The sequence below is a fragment of the Antennarius striatus genome, chromosome 5 (assembly GCF_040054535.1).
Source record: "Antennarius striatus isolate MH-2024 chromosome 5, ASM4005453v1, whole genome shotgun sequence".
Taxonomy (NCBI): domain Eukaryota; kingdom Metazoa; phylum Chordata; class Actinopteri; order Lophiiformes; family Antennariidae; genus Antennarius; species Antennarius striatus.
The window spans coordinates 18,391,791-18,412,168 of record NC_090780.1 but is presented as its reverse complement, the minus strand read 5'-3'; the positions used below and the strand labels follow the sequence as shown (position 1 = coordinate 18,412,168).

The following is a 20,378-nucleotide window of genomic DNA, read 5'->3' as shown; positions in this document are numbered from 1 at the left end:
TTATCAGTTATTGTGTAGGGTTTGCATTGATGATAAACACATTTCAGAAAATCAAGTGGTTGCTTTTCAAATAAAACCAAGGTTGATTTTTTTTAAATAACATTGACAGTCATAAATGCTATTGACAAATTTGTTCTTTTTAGTTCTGAATAGCTCAAATACGTAGAAGAAGATCAAAGATTAAACACAATTTTATTGTCCCCAAACAGGGAAATTATCTTTTCACTCCACACTGTAAATACTATACATATATGTTAACATGCATACAAATTCTTGTACACACCCCTGAAACAAACACACAAATTTTGCTGAGAAGCAACATTTATGAGCAACGGCATTTGTAGCCTCTTCAGACTGGCACAACCCTTTTTATTATGTTGTTTTTCAAACTCTTTAACCAACCCCACTGGAGGGTGCTGCAGAGTTAAAATTTCAACAACAAAATGTAGCTGCATTATTCTGCAGCTGCATACCCTGACATGTGACTAATACAACAGATATGAGTCAGAATGATTTTTGAGCTCCAAATTCTGAAGTGAACTATACAATTAACAGATGTATTTACCACACTAGTCACAACGTGACGTAATTTCAACAATATCCCACCAAGTTTGCTTTTTTTATCCATTAAATTGCTGAAGATGCCAGCTGGTTAGTGTTTTACACAGATTATGTGGCAGATACATTACTTCTAATATGTGCAGCACTGCTGTTGCTTACGTATAATAAGTATGTATCACTGATGACAGTCACCATTTCAATTCCTCTCAAGATGGTGTTTCATGAAGAGGAAAGGAGAATCCTGTCTGTAAATAGCAGTCCTTGGATACCACAGCTTCTCTATGCATTTCAGGATAAAGAACATGTCTACCTGGTAAGGGTGATGGGCTTTTTCCTGTCATATGAATGTTGAACTAATTTTATAATTTTACATTCACCATTTCTCTCATTTCACTCATGGCACTAGTTGATGAATAATATACATTCTAATAACTGAGGCGAAAGGCCAAGCCCGTATGGTGCAATCAAATTTTTCAGCTAGTCGTCTGATTGACGTACATAATAGCTGCAACTGTGGCATGATTTAAGGGTGATTTTAAAATGGGCATATTGTACGGTCTTTATATTTGTTGGTAGTTGAGTTAAAATTATGCTCCTAAATTTTACTTTATATATATATATATATATATATATATATATATATATATATATATATATATAAAATGTTTAATAACTAGTTTCTTACACAGCTGTGATTTCCAGAATATCAGGAATACAACAGTTGGATCAGTCAGAATAGGATATATGAGATGCTACAGGACGGTATCTGAAGTGAGCAGTGCAAAGAACAACTTGCATGAAGAAATGCTTTGAAGTATGGAGGAATACTTGGCCTCATTTATCAAGTAATAACAAAATAATCTACTTTCAGGAGCTTGAGCATGGTTGTGGTGTCACATGCAGTAAGCAGGGTTTTATTCAATGACAATGTTGCATTAGAAGTCTTTGTGATCATGTGTGCAGTATTGAGCCTAGCTGATATTTTCAAAACATGGACAACATTCAAGAGTGGAGCTAGCATTTTCCTCATCTCCGTGTGTTATAGCTTTGGCATAAGACCTTTTCAGTATCTACATTTAAAGCGAAAATTAAGAATTAATGAGCATTCATCAAATTTGATTCATCATTCCCAAAAGGTTGATATCCTTGTAATAGCTGAATCTCAAATCAAGAAGCACATGGTCAGGTTTGTATTCACAGATAACGTCTAATGTTCTCATCAAGGAGGCTGTTTATTTTTTCCATGATCTGAAAGACTTTCATATGGCGTAGGTAAAAGGCATATTGTATACTACGCTTTGTTTTTCTTCAACTGAACCTTTGCTTATACCTGCCACCGTGTCGTCGTTATGTATATCCACTCTTCTTTCTTTTCAATCCTGTCTGTCTTACCCTGCTCCCTTACTGAGCATGGAGGAAAATACAAAGCATCCATCTTTATCCATGTGTCAGAGAGGCACCCAGTCTTCTTGTTGCTAGGTAACACTGGAGAAAGCTCCCTTTCATTCAGACTCACCGACCATTCATGCGCCAGCAACTCTTCTGTTACGACCTCCACCATATAGCTCAATTCAGCTTGACTAATACCTTAAATCTCATGTAACAAGAACTTGGTCCAAACATGGCTAAGGTTGATTTGTGTTTGACATTATATGATTAATGGGATATTGTCATTTTTTGTTGTGGTATGTTGCTTTGAATGTAAACATATGTTGTTTCAACCTGTGATCACGAATGCAAAAGGCTGTCACAGTTATGCCTAGGGTATTATTAGCTTTTGAAGACCAGCTTTTTCACCACAATATCACAGATGAATCTGCATTAATATCCTGCTGTGTTGCATAACTGAATTTATAATGAAAAGAGCCACACTATAAGATTAAGCTGATGAGCACTTTGATCTAAGCTCAAACACATGCGCTCCTACACATGTTGCTTTATTTTTTTCTTCATTTTGTCCTATTTCACATGCATTTATAAATGTATAAAAAGAAAATTATATCTCTTCATATTACTAATGATAAATAAATCCGATTAATAAATAATACATTTAGAATTTAAATCCAAGCGATGGCCATAGCTTTATACTGTCAAATATTGACTGCTTACATACATATGCTTCTTCAGGCGATGGAGTACTTGCCGGGTGGGGATCTGATGTCACTGCTGAACCGATACGAGGAACAGTTTGATGAGTCCATGGCTCAATTCTACTTGGCTGAGCTGGTAGAGGCCATTCACTCTGTCCACCAGCTAGGATATGTCCACAGGTTAGCCACCAGCTACTGAAGCTCACCTCTCACTGATGAAATATACAGTACATGTGGCAAGGCCTTGAGGAATAACACAATCTCAGATCGCTATGATAGCTTCACTAGATATCATTCTTCACGTGTCTTTCTTTCACTGAAGGTCAGGATCCTTTATTCAGAAAAATTGGACATGATAAATGCAGCATCGTTTTTTAACCTAGAGCAGTGAGCGCGGTGTAATATACACAAAGGCGTGTTTCCATCACCGTTGCAGTGGCAATGTTACAGTGCTCAGGCAGAATGCAGATCTGTAATAGAAGTCTCAAATCCTTCCTAAACTATCCACTTGCAGAGATGTCAAACCGGAGAATGTTCTCATTGATCGGACTGGTCACATTAAGCTGGCAGACTTTGGATCAGCTGCCAGGCTGACGGCTAACAAAACAGTGAGTGGATTACAGAGTTTGCTCTGTGTATTAACTATGGCATGTTTGACAGTGGCTTCATTGCATTTCAAGGTTGCAGCTCCCACAGTACCTGTTGGCACGCAGGACTTCCTCTCACCTGAGGTCTTGGCAGCTATGACTGGAGGCTCACACAACACATACGGGGTTGAGTGTGACTGGTGGTCCCTTGGGGTCATAGCCTATGAGATGATCTATTCCAAGTTGCCCTTTTCTGAAGGCACGGCTACCAAGACAATCCACAAGATCCTCAACGTGCAGGTATATATTACAGATTCATCTCAAATAAAATATGCTGCCTGATATAAATGAAACAATATACAGTATTTGGAATTATATTATAAATCTGTGCTATATGGTTTACTTCCAGCACTTTCTTAAGTTTCCAGAGGAGCCTCGGACCAGTAAATCATTTGTAGACCTGCTGCACAGATTGCTGTGTGGAGCCAAAGATCGACTGGGTTACCAGGGACTCCGTTGTCACTCTTTCTTCTCTAGCGTAGACTGGAACAACCTAAGACAAGGTGTGGATAAACTCTTGAGACAGCTCCAGTGAAAATGGTTAATTTGTCTTAAATTACAACATTGGACAAATGATATATGAGTAGTCATCAAATGTTAATTTTCACTATGTGAATGTGGTTGAAAATAGACTATCACCATTTGCATTACCAGGGGTGTTTTCTGTGATAAAATAACAGGATCTTGTGTACCACTGGCAGTAAGCCAGCTCCTCCCTATGGAGGAGTTTGGGAGGGACGCAGAAGTAAGAAATGATGCAGATGGAATAAAGATTTGCAAATCATCTTCTCAACAGCAGCTGCACAAATCTTTTACATTGAGGAGACCAGAAATGGTCTTTGATGTGGAAATGCATCTGTGTCATATCATTGATAACATTAAATCTGAGGTTCAATGACAGTTTGAAATTTCCATCTGACCAGCTGTGGCCAACAATTACCTTAAGGATAAATGAAGCAATTTTCAGTGAAGCGTGGTCACAATGAAGAACTATAATTCCACAGTGGATCTGTAATTCAAAGCATTTAGCCGCAGGGGTGGTCAGTGATTTTGCAACTGTTTTTGCAACTGTGAAATACTCGCCAAATATTGCAATGCTAGTCATTTTCCCTGATTTGTTAGAATGCTATCCTCACTAATGATTAATGGGGTTGTAATCTTCGTGATGATCAGTAGACTATGCAGTGTTTGAAATGTTGAAGAGAAGATGTGTAGACTTATATTAAAATTATATCAATTGGATGTCCAGTTTAAAAAAAAAAAAGAATAACATACAAAAATATGAGTGTTAAAATACAGAATTTCTTGATTGATTATTGGCTAATTGGAGCTTCAGCTTTAGCTCCAGCTGATTAGCTTCTTCTGCTGCAGTAAAGAAGAATGAGAGAGCATGTGTATGAGGGAGGGAGAGAGAGAGAAGAGGGAGGGAGGGAGGGACAGAGAGGCAGCATGTGCATCAACGCGCGACTTACCGCACTCTAGGTTTCAGCCACTGCTCTGTTCCTCCTCCCCTCCTTTCTCTCCCCTTTCTCCTTGTTGTGTTTTTTTTAATTTATCCATTTTTTTTTTACAACTTGGTCGCTCACTGCCTCCTTTTTTCCTTCCCTTCTCTTACTCCCTCCTCTCGTCCGTTCTCCTGCAGTTCTCCCGCCTTTTGTTCCTGTACTGCATGCCGAAGATGACACCTCTAATTTTGAGGAGCCAGAGCAGGCAGCCTCCCGGCCAGGCTCAGCAGCCCAGCGAGGAGGTCTGCCATCGGGCTTCCAGGGCCAGGATCTGCCCTTTCTAGGCTGGTTCTTCAGCAGACCATTGACAACATTGGCTAAAACTGAGTAAGTGCTACCTGTTTTTTCATGAATTGTTTGGCTTTTTTTTTTCTCTTTTCAAAAACAACCTCTTTTTTTGTCACCACAAAGACCTCCTGCATGCACATCTTTCAAACACCTTAGTTGGTTAAAGACCTGATGATATCATTAGCTGCTGTTCTACCATTTAACTCCTCCTTACCATCACCACAATTCCAGATAGCATTCTTATAGGAAGACCTGATGTAGTGCCCCAGGCAGTTAGTGTTATGTTCCTGTCATTAGTGTTATGCCTGTTGGAACCAAAATGGGTTTGGCCATATGCAGTGTCAGATAGGCAACGATGGAGGAAAGGGATTTCCCTGTTCTCTGGTGCTCTTCCTCCTCTGAGCTTGGATTTTGGGCTTTTGAATCACATGTAGATGATCCAATGCTTAGATGGATCAAATGAATGTACCAGCGGATGTGAGCTGGCGTTATCTCGCCATGAGTGCTGATTGGTATGCGGCTGAGTGTGTCAATGAGGTTTGCTGAGAGGTGGAACCCCAGACATAGACACACTCCCTCCCTTGCTGCTATTATTGTGCTTTCTCTGCTACTGTGTAGCATAATGGGATTCTGACTTTTATAGCATGGGTTTGGGACTGTAATCATCCCTAATGGTGTTTGGCTTCTTAACCTCTGATAATAATACAAGAGGATGGGTTTCATTGCTGTAGCCCCATGGCAGTGCTCTAGCCAGTTAATGGTCCTGGAGACTGCGGATCATGACAGCAGCAGCAACAGACAGGGAAGGAAATGCGTTAGCAGATTAAACAGCGAAAGGGATGGGATCTTAGATTTCTATGGTTAGAACTGCTTTTTTTCCCCAATCCCCACCCCCACCTTTATCCATCTCATCTCTTGTTTTGTTTTTTTCACCCACTTCTAGTGTCTCTGTCTTTGCTGTTAAACCATCGGTCAACTGATATAATTTTTCATACAAGCCAGTCATTTTCTTTGCTGCATTTGATTTAGAAGAAATGAGCGCTCATAGAATGTGTCAAATCTTTGTGCAGGCGCATGCTTATGTGTTTACATAGTCATCACATCCCCCCCAAAAAAGGAAAGAGAGCTGAATGAATTCAGGGCAATGCATAATGAATTACTAATACATTTTTGGGATTCCCGCTATTCTGTTTTTTGTTTTTTTTTCTGTATTACTTAGTTTGCCTGTTTGCTTGGTTAATTTGTTATGCAATATGCGTATGTGTGTGTGTGTGTGTGTGTGTGTGTGTGTGTGTTTGTGTGTCTGTGTAAACATGCATGCACACACATTTTTTTAAACAAATTGTTTTTAATTCTTTGGACTTTGAGCTGGATGGTTAATCTGGCTAATCAGCTGTTACGCCTTTTTAGTCGCTATGAACCCAAGAGGCAGATCCTGGTTATTTGGGGATGTTACGGCCAGACCCACTTTTTCTGTTTGGGGAAATAGGGCTTTTCTGTTATCATGCAGAAGCTACCTAACATATTTTCATCACATTTGGTAGAAGGGTTGAGCTGCAGCAAGGACAAACCCATTAAATTTTGGTGCACAGCTGGATAAAAAGATGGATATTTCTTAATTTTCTGCTCAGGAAAGCTGAGCAGAAAATGTGTGGAAGTCTTTGGTCTTAGTAGTAGTATGTGCTTTTAATGACCCCAATGATATTAGTGCCACCATTGGGTCAAACTTTCCAATTGGGCCAACATGAATATTAATTGTCCACAGCTTCTGGATCTGATAAGAGAAGCCTAATTCTAAATGTAAATAAATCAGAGACTTATGTTGTCAATCAAAAGTTTCAGTCTAGTGATTACAACAATCTGCAGTTGTTTAGCATGATTGCTCCTTAATGTCAACCACTGTAGTGCATCAAAATTTCCTCCTACTCACTCTATTGAGCAGGCTCGGTAATCAGCGATAGATTGTCTTGCCATGTTATGTACAGTGTCGCCCTTGTTGAGAATCTTTACTGTTCTGTACATGCGCTGTCATTCTCTGCTTCACATCCGAGTTTTGTATTGCCACAGTATGTAATGACCATTATACATCATTCCCCATCATAAGTTTCAGTGTGACTGATCTTGTTTTTGTGTACTTGCTATACACAGCCATGTGCCATTTTATATTTTCTTCTCTAATGGCTGAATCATGTTACCTACAGTTTCTTGTGAACCAAATCTTCTATTTCTGGCTGAAAGTGAGCTTTGGCTTTAAGGCACATTGCTGTAAAGGAAATAATTGAAGCTTCCTTTTGCAACCCCACTTGTGTGTTGTGTGTATATTTGTGTGTGTGTGTTTGTGTGTGTGTTTGCATTGTCTTCAGTGTGTGCGCAAAGCCTTTATCTTCCGTACTTTCCCTGATTCCCCCGTCGCTCTTTGAATCTCTTCAATAATGCAGCCTGCACTGGCTACTCATTTATTTTCTCTCCACAGTACAAAGAAAAGACAGCTATCTCATTCCTCAGTCAGGTGGAGAGTGGCCTGATATATTCTGTCTTATAAAAATGTGAAATGTTTGATTTTTACTTTCAATTATACATAATAAGAAATGAGTGGGGAGAACATCTAAAACAGTAATGAAGAAATTCATCCATCTTCCATACTGTTGGGTTTAAAATTCGCCAATAATTTTGGCTAAAACATAAGAAAACAGATAAGTGGAAATACAACAGAACTGAAGGCAATACACTCCAGCTGAATACATTTAAAGTATCATACTGTTATTTAGAATATCCCCCCCAAAACTGTTCAATGAGGCACTGGAGGACTTGATGAATTGTACTGTCTAACATCGGTTGTTATTTTGCAACAGATTCAGCTAACTCGAAAACCTTTAGGCAAGGTCTTAAGAACATGTTCTAGTTTTTATTAGTGGTATGACTCAATGCATATTTCTTTTTTTTATGTCTGCATGGTCCCTTTACATGCTTTAAATTTAAGTTGTATGTGTTTGCACACAAATGGATGTTTGTCAATGCAGAGAAGGGAAGACTGCGTCGCTTGTTTTCCTGAAAATTTTGTAATAATGTGACTCAGACTGACTCAATTTTATTAAAGATCCTGCTGCTGTATTTGTGAGATGTTTCATACTGGCTCATTCATTTTATTTGGAAGACTTCTGGTTCACTATTTCTGGACATGAAGAATATGAAAATTAAGTTAGCTGCAGATTATTCCCAGAATGCAAACAAAATGGGACATCACCAGAGAAACAAGAAAACTGAGTGCATGCGAGCCACTCCACAGCTCTGTGTAGACCGACCCCAGACAAAAGCACAGTTCGTATTATCCTGTGACATTATTTTATCAGGAATACAGCTAATGTTCCCAGTTCTACACAAAGATTTGTTCTATTTCTTCCTGAGTGTATTGCAATGAATGGAATATTGTCAGCTGTTTCTCACTTTGAAAATGGTCTGTTTTAGTGCTATCCTAATTGTCTGTATCCTTTTTGTATGAGTACATGCTCAATTATTTTCTTTTCCAGAAAACTTTAGTCTGTGCTTATTTTTATGCTGTCTGAGTTTGTTGCTCATTCATAATGTGTGGGTGTTTGGTCTTTATTTCAGCCAGCTAAATTACAGCTACAAAACATTGAAGGCTTGCCATTACATGATGTGACTTTGTCGAGACAAGCTGATATATCTGAGCATATGCAATCCAATGAATTGTCATCACATTCTTACATGACATTGTTATTGTTTAGTTGTTTGAATTGTGTAGATCGCTGTGCTGAAAAGAGTCAACTGGACTTGTAGGAAAAGCTTGAGGATGTTTTACATCTCATGCAAAAGATTTTTTCAATCCTGTACAGTTGGTGGGGAGTTTTTAACTTAGTGAGAGTTGTCAAGTTTTTGTCGTAAAAAGAATTGTTGACACCCGGTCATACAGACTTCACTATGGGCTGTAGGCTGCCACCCCCAGGAAGTGGGGGTCACCTGGCAGTCGATTTGATGATGCTTCACAGCTTTAACAAAGGCCTAGGTGGGATATCTACATTCGGAGTGTATTTGATGTGTTTCTTTTCTTTCACTTTCTCCTCTGCAGTTGAGGGTATGTTTTGGACTCAGTGGCCTGGTGGCTCTAGTTTGTGTCTCCCTAGTCATTTGAATGACTAGAAAGAAAACTACACAATCATCATTCAAACGACTGCCAGGTGACTCTAACCTCCATGGGAAGGGAGACTACAACCTGTAGGTGAAACCTATATAACTGGGTTTCAATAAGTCTCTATGATATATTGACCTTGGCAGGTACATTCAATATCTAGAACTTCCCACCACACGTCTTCAAGGTTTTCCTTCAAGTGCAGTTGACTTTATTCAGCACAAAGTTCTATCAGACTGAAAATCTTCACGGATATTCTAAATTTGTTTATTTACACACAATATACACACAAGTGATGTCCTATTCCTGAGCATTAGGGTCAATATGAAGTTAGTCTACCCTTTGACCAAGTCTTCCAGAAGCACATTTGCAAGGTCACACACTGATACTGGACAAGAAGGCCTGGCTCTCAGTTCTAGCTCTTATTCATCCCAAAGGTGTTCTATCGGGTTGAGGTCAGGTCAGGCAAGTTCATCCACACCAAGACTCTGTCATCCATGTCTTCATGAACCTTGCTTTGTGCACTGGTGAACAGTCATGTTGGAAGAGGAAGGGGCCAGCTCCAACTCGGAGCATGGAGTTTTGGCTGAAACATTCAGAGTTATTTTGTCTTAAACATCACAAATGTTTGTAAAAGCAGTCTGCATGCCTAGGTGCTTGATTTTATACATCTGTGGCCATGGAAGGAATTCGAACACCTGATTCTGGTTATTTGGGTGGCTGATCAAACACTTTTGGTAATATGTGTACTATGCAAGTTTGGTAAAATATTCTGCAGAATTACACTTAGTGTATCCTTTTTATTTTGAAGTGCATCATCAAATGTGATCTGGCCTGTTGTACTGGTATCTGGCTTGAATAGAACTGGAGACCATCTTCATGACATCTATTACTATCCTCAGGTCAGTGTCGGCAGGCCTCAATTCTCCTGCTAAGACCAACTCCATGGAAAAGAAATTACACCTTAAAAGCAGAGAACTACAAGAAACTCAAGACAAATGTCACAAGGTAATCATGTTCCTTTTAGTCTTTATTTCATTCTATTATTTCAATATTTTCTTACAGGAAAACAAAATGAGTCCCTCTCAAAGTAAACCAAAGCAGCCCAGAGTAGGTCCACTGCTGGCCAAATAAAAGTGTTCTGTTTGTTATATTTCCATTTTGAATAACCTTGTTTTGAACAAATTTTTTTAACAAGAATTTTATGACCAGACATGCAGTTTGTGCTGACATTACACAGATAAAACAATCTTCAGTTTATTCTGTAAGGTTAATTTAACAGTTGTCCAACATTATAGCAAAATTCTTTTCGCTGGGCATCCTGAGGTGGGGGGGGGGGGTTATCAGTGGAATCTGTAGTTAATAGACAAGTTATACAACTTCATCATAGTTAGAATGAAACTGTGCTGTTTCATCCAGATGGAACAGGAGATCTCCAGGTTCCAGCGTAAAATGACTGACCTGGAGTCAGTGCTCCACCAAAAAGATGTGGAGCTCAAGGCGTCTGAGACTCAGAGGAGCATTCTGGAACAAGACCTCGCCACCTACATTACTGAGTGCAGTGTGAGTCTTAATAACAACTTTGTGCATGTGGGTGTGGGTGCAAAATTCAAAAACGTTTTTTTTAACATTATGCTCCTGGGTATGTTTGTGTTTGAAGAGTCGTCCTCAAGACCTCAAAAATCAGCTTTGATTTGAATGAACATTGTCCTGGCGCTGATGTGCACACATGTATTTGCAGAGCCTAAAGCGAAGCTTGGAGGAGGCACGTGTGGAGGTCTCAAGAGAAGATGACAAGGCCATGCAGCTGCTGCACGACATCCGTGAGCAGAGCAACAAGCTGCAGGAAATTAAAGAGCAAGTATGTAAATCTGTTCGTTCCAACGGTCCCCTCCTCCTCATCACTTTAATGATGTGGTGCATTTGGAGTGTTTTTAAAAAAAGCACTTCAGGATATTTATGCTAAAAAAAATGTGTAGTGGAAAGGAAATAATGCCTTCACCGTGCATCCAAATCTGTCGTTGTATTTTTAGAGTTTCTTCATGTTATTCCTATACCATCGTGGTGGACAAAGGAATTACAGAAGCAGCAGGGAGAGTGTAATTATACTGTCAACCTCACAGTGTGTCCCTGTTACACATGCAGGGGCCTCCCCTCTGAGGACTCCCTTGTCTTGAACGCTCACGTAGGTCATCCTTGCAAGGTGTGAAAGTGCAGGAGACTTTGATCATTCCCCAAGAGATTCCCCCACCATCCTCCCTTTCCCTTTAGGATTGACCCACTAAATTAACATTGTCTTGTCAACATTTATAATTCAAATAACTGATTGAGTTAGGACTGGTATATTTTTACATAGCAAACATAAACAAAACGACGAATCATCCGTTGTGATTAAGACCCATACTAAGCGCTACTTATCCAAGAGTAAAGAGTTAACATGTTTTCTTACAACTATTTTTTCATAAATTGAAGCAGATATTTGTCCGTTTGTTGGTGGTCTCTGTTTAGAGAATGTGTTGACATTTTGTAAAAAAAAAATATCATTCCTACAGTGGCTTTTCATTTATGAAGGAGTGTATAGCATCGGCAGCATTTCTTGTGAAATTGCTGAATTTAATCATTTTGTAACCTGATGTGGTACGTTGATGTCATCACGACTTTGTGCCGTCAATGAATTCAGGAGTACCATGCCCAGCTGGAGGAGATGCAGGTGACCATCAGACAGCTTGAAGAGGACCTGTCAGCTGCCCGACGCCGCAGCGACCTCTACGAGTCTGAACTAAGAGACTCCAGGCAAACAAGTGAGGAACTCAAAAGAAAGGCTGTCGAATACCAACAGAGAATCCAGAAGGTATGTTTGCTGCAGAGATGCTCATCCAAAAAAAAAAAAGTCCATTAATGTGTGAAGTATGTATTTTTACTGGAATCATAGTTCGTTTCACTGACCACCTATTTAATGTGATGACTAAAATTTGTGTAGTAATATTATATTTGAGACTGCACTTGTTTTAAGTTTGTTGTTTCCTTAATGTCACTCCTGAAAATATCAATTTTTTTATATTCAGCACAAAGGCATACCTCTCTATTAGTAGGAAGGAATAGACATTGGCCTACAGATTCCAAACACTATGAAATATTTTATTACAAGATGTATATTTTATTTGACTGAGAGCATATTTCTAAATTAAAATAAATATGCATGGTGGCCTGGGAGCTTTTGGTGATTCTTCAGGAGGGACTAGAGGAAAGTTTTATTGAAAGTGCTGCATGCTGTATGTTTGTTGATGTGACCACTGGAAGACAGAAGGATTGATCTGTATTAATCATCCTTTGCTATGTTCCAATTATTCTGCAGGCAAAAGAGCAAGGAAAAGCTGAGGTGGAGGAGCTTCTCTCCAAACTAGAGAAGGTAACTGATCAGGCTTGTCAGTTTATTCTATATGCCAATTGTACTTGCCCTTAAATGCCCTGATTTGACTGGGGGTTTTTTTTCTAGACCAATTTAGAGCAGCAGGTAAAAATCCAGGAGCTCCAGGACAAACTGTCCAAGGTAAATTAATTATTAAATAAATTGTAATTATGTGATATTGAAACATATATTTTAATAACTTGGAATATTTTTAATATTTTCTATATCAATAGTTTTACTTAAATATTATTTCATTTTCAAAAATTCCATTTCTTTTTTAATCAAAATGGATCCTTTTGATTTGTTGAATTTTCCTGAACATCATATCAATACAGTTAACAAGCATAAAGATACAATCTAGCCATTTTTCCAATGTGTGCAGACTATAATGGTTCACCGTTTACAATACCTTTTATTACTATTGTCTCTGCGGGGAGGAATTACTCAAGCATATCAAGACAATTGTCTTGGGGTCCACTCACAACGTTTGACCTCCTGACCTCCCACAGGCAGTGAAAGCGAGCACAGAAGCCACTGAGCTGCTGCAGAATGTTCGGCAGGCCAAAGAGCGCCTGGAACGAGACCTGGAGCGTCTGCGAGGAAAATCTGACTCAAGTGACACTTTAAAACGCCGCCTAAGAGAGACAGAGGTACCAGATTAAGCACTAAATCATGCAAATGCATTAAAAAAATATCAGCTTATTACATAACATACCATGGCGCAGGTTGCATTTTCTGTGTGGTTGCTCTTATGTTATTGTTTTTAATGTGTAAGCAGGAGGGCAGGAAGACCCTGGAGAACCAGGTAAAGAGGCTGGAGATGGTCGAGAGACGGGAGAATAAGCTAAAAGACGACATTCAGACCAAGTCTCAGCAGATCCAGCAGATGGCTGAAAAGATCCTGGTGAGATAGCGACAGATAAGACTTGCTAATCCAGCCTCTGTAACCCCCCCCCTCCAAATTAACACACACACATGAAACATGCACATTCAATCATCCAACTCTCTTTCATTCACTTCTCAGTCAGTTACGGTAGACTTCATCACACACTTCTGTCTAGTTTAGCTGATCAGTGTCATTACATGCACAGATCTTAACATACGTGTACGTGCGTCAACATGAGCAGGCGACGCTGCAGCCGTCTTTTGGATTTCCAGCTTTTCAGTGCAAGTTTCTTTATTTTTATTTTTATCTATTTTAATTTTTTTATTATGGTACAAATACAGTATTTGGTTTTTTATTGGTTATTGGTTTTTAGTAGCTTGTGATATCATGTGTTTTTTTGATCTTTTTAGGCTATGTGAAGCAGTTTACATTAGATTATATTAATATTAATGTAGGAAATGTATATTGGCCACAATATCAGATGTCTCCAGTTATATTTGGAAGGTAACTCATTCCAGGAACTGGAGGAAAACTTGAGGGATGCCCAGTCGACAGCCCAGAGGATGGAAACCCAGCTGGTTCAAAAAGAGCGGTTATATGAAGACAAAATCAAGGTGAGCCAGCCCTTAACGTTTTGGCTCCTGAAAACTAGAAAATTGGCAGTGTTTTTATGAAAATATAGCTATACCTTGTCAGTCTTTCCATTTTGGACTTCTTTTACAGCACCCCATCACCAGAGCTCTCACATGTTGTACAATAATGCCTAGATGTCACAAAGTGTATTATTTGATGGCCCTGTCTGATCAAGGTTCTGGAGGCTCAGATGAAGGTGGACCTGGCTGACAAGGAGAGCCTTGAGGCAAAAAGGGCCCAGCAGGAGGAGGAGTCCAGAGAGAACTGCAAACTCATCAGTGAACAGAAAGCAGTAAGGACATGCAACAGGCTTTTAAAAAATTATATCTATTTAGACATTAGTCCCAAGCTTTACATCCTACAATCTAGTTTATTTTACTGGGTTATTTTGTAATATAGGAAAGAAGAAAATGCATAATATAATTTTCTGATGTGAAGTTTTATCCTTCTCAATTATATAATGCAAGTCACTGTTTCTCGGGGGGTTAAAGTTGTTTCTGAACAAACATACCTTTCCATTCTCCTCTGAATTTGTTCTTTGAATTTGACATTTGGACTCCATCAAAGCTTTTCCCTGTACAGTCATTTGATAGAGTGGTTTGACTGTATTGGAAGGTCCGTGTGGATTAAATCGTAATATGCTTCATATTCTACTATAAAGCCTGGGCTAAAGTCCTAATCTGGTTAATGTGGTAGAATCGAAGCACATAAGAAGCTTTTAAAGGCAGTCATCCGACATTGACAGTAGAAGATTGAAGCAACACCTCAATGGACTCTAATAGGATTTCATTGCTCCACAGAATTCTGTTTTCTGTAAGCATTGCTGCTGTGCAACATGATTCTTAGCTATTAATGAAATGGGAATATATTTCTTGCAGTAGAACCTGTTTGTTGAAATGTGATTTCCACCAGGTTATTTTGTCTCCAATTTCAACAGACAATTAATGCAATGGATTCCAAGATGAAGAACCTGGAGCAACGCATCGCTGAGCTGTCAGAGGCTAACAAGCTGGCCGCTAACAGCAGCATCTACACTCAGAAGAATATGTGAGTTGACTACACCCTCTGCCCACACCGTGCTTTTATGATTTCCCCAGCCCACACTGATTCTAACTCCTTAAGCATCCAATTGCTTCATTAGTGTGTACTTGCACCTTTGTGTACTTTAGCGTCTCTGTTTCCCTTGTGTAAACTGCAACATAAATAAATATTTAATATTAATAATATAAAAATAAAAGTAGTGGATTCCATATGTGTTTTAAGTATGGAAAAATAAATACCTTAACAAGACTTACTGTCTTGGTGGTTTTGGTTGTTTGTTGTTTTCTGCTCCAAAAGGGGTGTAAGCATCTGGACTTCTTACCAGTCAGTTAGAACAGAAGGAGCCTCTTGGATGAGAGTCAAATATCTTCAATCAACCTTAATCAAGTCCAGTTGATTCTTTTTTTTTTTTTTTTTGCTCTACACAAACATTGGATTCATTTTAATCATGCCCCACTTATACTTCTCATCTAAAAACAGCCAGTTTTTGGGAGACCTCTTCTTCTAAACAGAGGTTGCAATAGACACTTGTGTGTTCATATTTTTGTCAGGAAAGCCCAGGAGGAGATGATCTCAGAGCTTCGGCAGCAAAAGTTCTATTTGGAATCTCAGGCAGGCAAGCTGGAGGCCCAAAATGCTAAACTAGAGGAGCACCTGGAGAAGATGAGCCAACAGGAGCAGACCAAGAGGACCAGGCTGCTGGAGCTGGAGAGTAGGCTACGGGAGGTAGGCTGTCGGGGAGCAGGGGCACAGCTTAAAATCTCTTTGCTCAAGATTAAGTAATTCGCTCTAACTACCAAAGTTTAGCCTTTCATTATTACTATTCTACTAAGGGGATTACGGTAGCTGATCAGCTCACAAATACAGATCCCTTTCAGATGAACAGCTAATTAAATAACAAATGTTCTTTTAACTGCAGTCTAAGAGATTGACACTGGGTTTGTACAGATGCTGCATGCAGTGAAACTGGCAGATACTATTTATTTATTTATTTATTCATTTTTAATCTCTGGTACATTTATGTTGCCTTGGGTATCTCACACACACACACACACACACACACACACACACACACACACACACACACACACACACACACACACACACACACACACACACACACACACACACACACACACACACACACACACACACACACACACACACACACACACACACACACGGGGCCTGTAAGCATTACAAGAATACTGAGGCTAATATATATATTACATAGCATAATAAACAATTTGTTGGGGTCAGTACCTTGCTCAAGGGCATCTCAGCAATACTCAGGAGGTGAACTGATTCCTCTCAAGCTACATTATTAAAAAGAAAGAAATATTGTTCTTTTCACCTATTTTAGAATTTGATATTGAGGTGTAAATTCTGACTACGGCTTTAAGGCTTTAAACCAGGTCATAGCTTTTTACATATAAATGCTACTAAATCTTTCTGATAGGTGATCAGCTGTTTGCGCTTCCAGCCTGAACCTACTCCATAAAAATATGTTTTGACTTAACTGTGAACCGCAATTCCCCCGACTGCTGTTTGAGAGCCCTGACAGCCCTGTTGTACTGTCTGCTGACTGGTTATCCAATTTCTACTTCCACACAATCTTCCCTACTGAGCTGTGATGTGCAGTTTGGCGCTAATTTCTGGCCTATTTGCACATTTACATTCACACAATATCCTGCAATATCCGGCTCACACACAAATAGCTATTTTCACATGAGAGCTCCAGTTCTGTCACTATTGTAGTCAGAAACCTATGGGAAGCTAAGTGCTCCCTTGTAGTTTTTCCGATTTTATTTGCTTCACAATTATTACATGTATTATTTCACTAACAATTTAATAGGTTTATTATTTATTCAATATTTATATTTTTGTTCCTTTTTTTAAAATTGTCTGGGGTCTCATATCTCACTTTGCATGTATTTGTGTTTGTATTTTTTTATTATACTGTTCATTCAGATTGAAATACTTGAAATACTTGAGATTAAATACTTTTTCAGCTTTATTATTTGGTTTTTATATTTGATGCTAATTTATCATGACAGTAAACACACTGAAGGGAGTCAGCGATTCCAATATAGTATATGATTTCAAGTAGTGCTTTGTGTTATTTTAAATCAGTTTTTAGATTCCCTCGAATGATATCTTTTGGTTCTCTGATTAGAACAAAATACTGAATATTATATATACATACAAACTGCTCCAGTTCAGATGACACTAATATATACACAGCATTCAGACTACTCCTGTTCTCACTACATCCATAAACCTCCTCTTTGGTCTTCCTCTAGGCCTCCTGCTTTTCAGTTCAAAACTCAGCATCCTTCTACCAATATATTCACTATCACTCCTGTTTCCTTGTAGATGGGCCTAGAACATGAAGAAGAGAAGCTAGAGATCAAGCGACAGGTGTCGGAGTTGACCCTCTCCTTGCAGGAGCGTGAGTCCCAGATTAGCAGCCTGCAGGCTGCACGTCTCGCCCTAGAGAGTCAGCTTCAGCAAGCAAAGACTGAGCTGGAGGAGACCACCGCTGAGGCTGAGGAGGAGATCACCGCCCTCAGGGTAAGATGAAGAAGTGCAATCAGTCACTCATTGAAGCGCAGGTGTACATATACTGTATACATATACAGTATATTAGCCTCAGTATTCTTATTGTTCTTATTATTGTTCTTATACAAGGACCATGATTACTACTGTTTACAAGGAATAGGTGTGAGGAGGAGTCAGCTTATAGCATGTTGAGCACTTTGTGTTACATTTATTGAATGAAAATTGTTCAAAAATATCGATTGATTGATCAATGTGTACTTTATTTTGGCAATCTGTATTTTGCATGAACTCAGAAGGAAATCAGCATTGCAACATTCTTTATTTAATGTAGCAGTTGTATTTCTTCATAATTTTGCTCTTGTTTTTTTACAGAATCACAGAGATGAGATTCAGCGTAAATTTGGTGCCTTGAGAGACAGTTGCTCAGTAAGTGCTGCCAAAGTCTTTCGTCTCACACAAAAGATGCTATTTGACCACTGGCTCAGTCATATATGTTATCCATATTTCATATGTACAAACATAGGTTTCGTGCAAGTGGCATTAGGAATTAGAATTATTAGAATAATTAGAATTAGAATTATCAGTAGCACCACTGTGATTTACTTGATATGATTCTCTGTGTTCAAAATCTAAAAATGTATATTCTCCCCCATAAGCATGACTAACTCATCTCCACATATCTTGTGTTGACTCAGGTGATCACCGACCTTGAGGAACAGCTAACACAGTTGAGCCAGGAGAATGCTGAGTTGAACCGCCAGAATTTCTACCTGTCCAAACAGCTTGATGAAGCATCCGATGACAGAGAAGACCAGCTGCAGCTCAGCCAGGAAGTAGACAGGCTGAGGAGGGAAGTGGCTGACCGGGAGATGCACCTCAACAACCAGAAACAGGTGAGACCCTTGCATACCTAATGTAACGTAAAGTTTAGATATTCTGGGAAGCAGAATTTTTTCTGTATATTATATTTCTGATAGATGTCTGAATTTTTTCTTTTTAACCATATTTAATCTTAGCTGGGAGACCAAAGATGACATGAACATTTAAATCTCATTATACTGTGCTGTCTTTGAAGATGCATGAGAACTAGCAATCGTGGTTTCACCTAAAAGCTGTGAAAGATGTTCTCTTCATTCTGTACTTTCGTTCCTTCTTCCAGAACATTGAGACACTGAAGACAACATGCAGCATGCTGGAGGAGCAGGTGGTGGAGCTGGAGTCTTTAAATGACGAGCTGCTGGAGAAGGAGAGGCAGTGGGAGGCTTGGAGGGGTGCCCTGGAAGATGAAAAAAGCCAAGCTGAGAGACGTACTAGAGACCTACAGAGACTATTAGACAATGAGAAACAGAACAGGTAACATACAAGCAAGATCTCCACTAGATATGGTTGTACAACTTGAAAGAAACTGTGGCATTCATTAACATGCATTGCTGTTGTAAAACCTATAATTTTCATCAATTTTAGGTTGCGTGCCGACCAGCGCAGCACTGAGTCTCGCCAGGCAGTGGAACTGGCAGTCAAAGAGCACAAGGCTGAGATACTGGCTTTACAGCAGGCACTGAAAGAGCAGCGACTGAAGGCTGAAAGTCTGTCAGATACCGTGAGTTCCAAGAGTTAGTGTGTCCATCTCCCAGAAGTCTCTTGAAGCGACATAAATATTTGTATTAACTCTGTGTTTGTGTTTGTGATTCAGCTTTTAGTTGTGACAGTTTGATATACACTCACATGTTCTTATAGCTGAATGATTTGGAGAAGAAACATGCCATGCTGGAGATGAATGCCCGTACCTTACAGCAGAAACTGGAGACGGAGAGAGAACTTAAACAGAGGCTGATGGAGGAGGTAGACAATGAAATACCAGTGCATGAACATGTCTTTAATTTATATTATGTTTTGGATTTGTGGATTATAACTCAATCATTCAGAACATGAAAACAAATTCCATATATTTTAAATATGTTAAATCAAAGTACATCTGTTGTCTAAAATGGTCTTCTGTTGGGGACATCTGTTCGGTTCAGATGAGACAGGTTTTCCCTTAATTAAGCTATTTCCTACCAGGCTGAGGTGTAGCTGGTTTTAAACAGGTTTCCTAATTTAAATATCTGTTTGCTGATGGCCCCACAGCAGGGGAAACTGCAGCAGCAGATGGACCTCCAAAAGAGCCACATATTCCGTCTGACCCAAGGCCTGCAAGATGCCCTGGACCAGACTGACATGCTCAAGACGGAAAGGACGGATCTGGAGTACCAGCTGGAGAATATTCAGGTGCTCAAAAACAATGCCTTTGCAATGTGATGAAATTCAGGTAGAAGGATAATCGGTATTTGGATGGATTGATTAATTTAAGTGGCAAAATAAGTTTCTAATCAAGAGCGTTCTTTTCTATTCAGAGATTTAACCCCCTTAGATCTGTTTTCTTTTCTGCAGGCTGTATACTCCCATGAGAAGGTAAAAATGGAGGGGACCATCTCCCAGCAGACCAAGCTCATTGACTTCCTCCAGGCCAAAATGGACCAGCCTACAAAGAAAAAGAAGGTCTCTGAAAATGTTAAGCATAATTAGACGGAAAGCTTCTATATTGAAAATTGTCATAATTCTGTTGAAAA

General features: G+C 39.3%; 1 protein-coding gene across 1 annotated transcript in view; it reads left to right on the top strand.

The window, feature by feature from the left end:
* Nucleotides 1-20,378, top strand: part of cita (citron rho-interacting serine/threonine kinase a) — a 35,154-nt gene that overhangs the window by 2,497 nt on the left and 12,279 nt on the right. The window contains exons 5-30 of the mRNA XM_068315053.1: nt 773-874; nt 2,689-2,831; nt 3,166-3,259; nt 3,332-3,538; nt 3,648-3,801; nt 4,941-5,130; nt 10,141-10,246; nt 10,658-10,801; nt 10,980-11,099; nt 11,919-12,089; nt 12,594-12,647; nt 12,735-12,788; nt 13,157-13,297; nt 13,426-13,551; nt 14,052-14,147; nt 14,342-14,458; nt 15,104-15,213; nt 15,759-15,933; nt 17,584-17,781; nt 18,142-18,195; nt 18,465-18,662; nt 18,929-19,122; nt 19,234-19,369; nt 19,507-19,611; nt 19,897-20,037; nt 20,200-20,307. Of these exons, the coding sequence (XP_068171154.1) occupies nt 773-874; nt 2,689-2,831; nt 3,166-3,259; nt 3,332-3,538; nt 3,648-3,801; nt 4,941-5,130; nt 10,141-10,246; nt 10,658-10,801; nt 10,980-11,099; nt 11,919-12,089; nt 12,594-12,647; nt 12,735-12,788; nt 13,157-13,297; nt 13,426-13,551; nt 14,052-14,147; nt 14,342-14,458; nt 15,104-15,213; nt 15,759-15,933; nt 17,584-17,781; nt 18,142-18,195; nt 18,465-18,662; nt 18,929-19,122; nt 19,234-19,369; nt 19,507-19,611; nt 19,897-20,037; nt 20,200-20,307 (3,438 nt within the window). The remainder of the gene's footprint in view (nt 1-772; nt 875-2,688; nt 2,832-3,165; nt 3,260-3,331; nt 3,539-3,647; nt 3,802-4,940; nt 5,131-10,140; nt 10,247-10,657; nt 10,802-10,979; nt 11,100-11,918; nt 12,090-12,593; nt 12,648-12,734; nt 12,789-13,156; nt 13,298-13,425; nt 13,552-14,051; nt 14,148-14,341; nt 14,459-15,103; nt 15,214-15,758; nt 15,934-17,583; nt 17,782-18,141; nt 18,196-18,464; nt 18,663-18,928; nt 19,123-19,233; nt 19,370-19,506; nt 19,612-19,896; nt 20,038-20,199; nt 20,308-20,378) is intronic.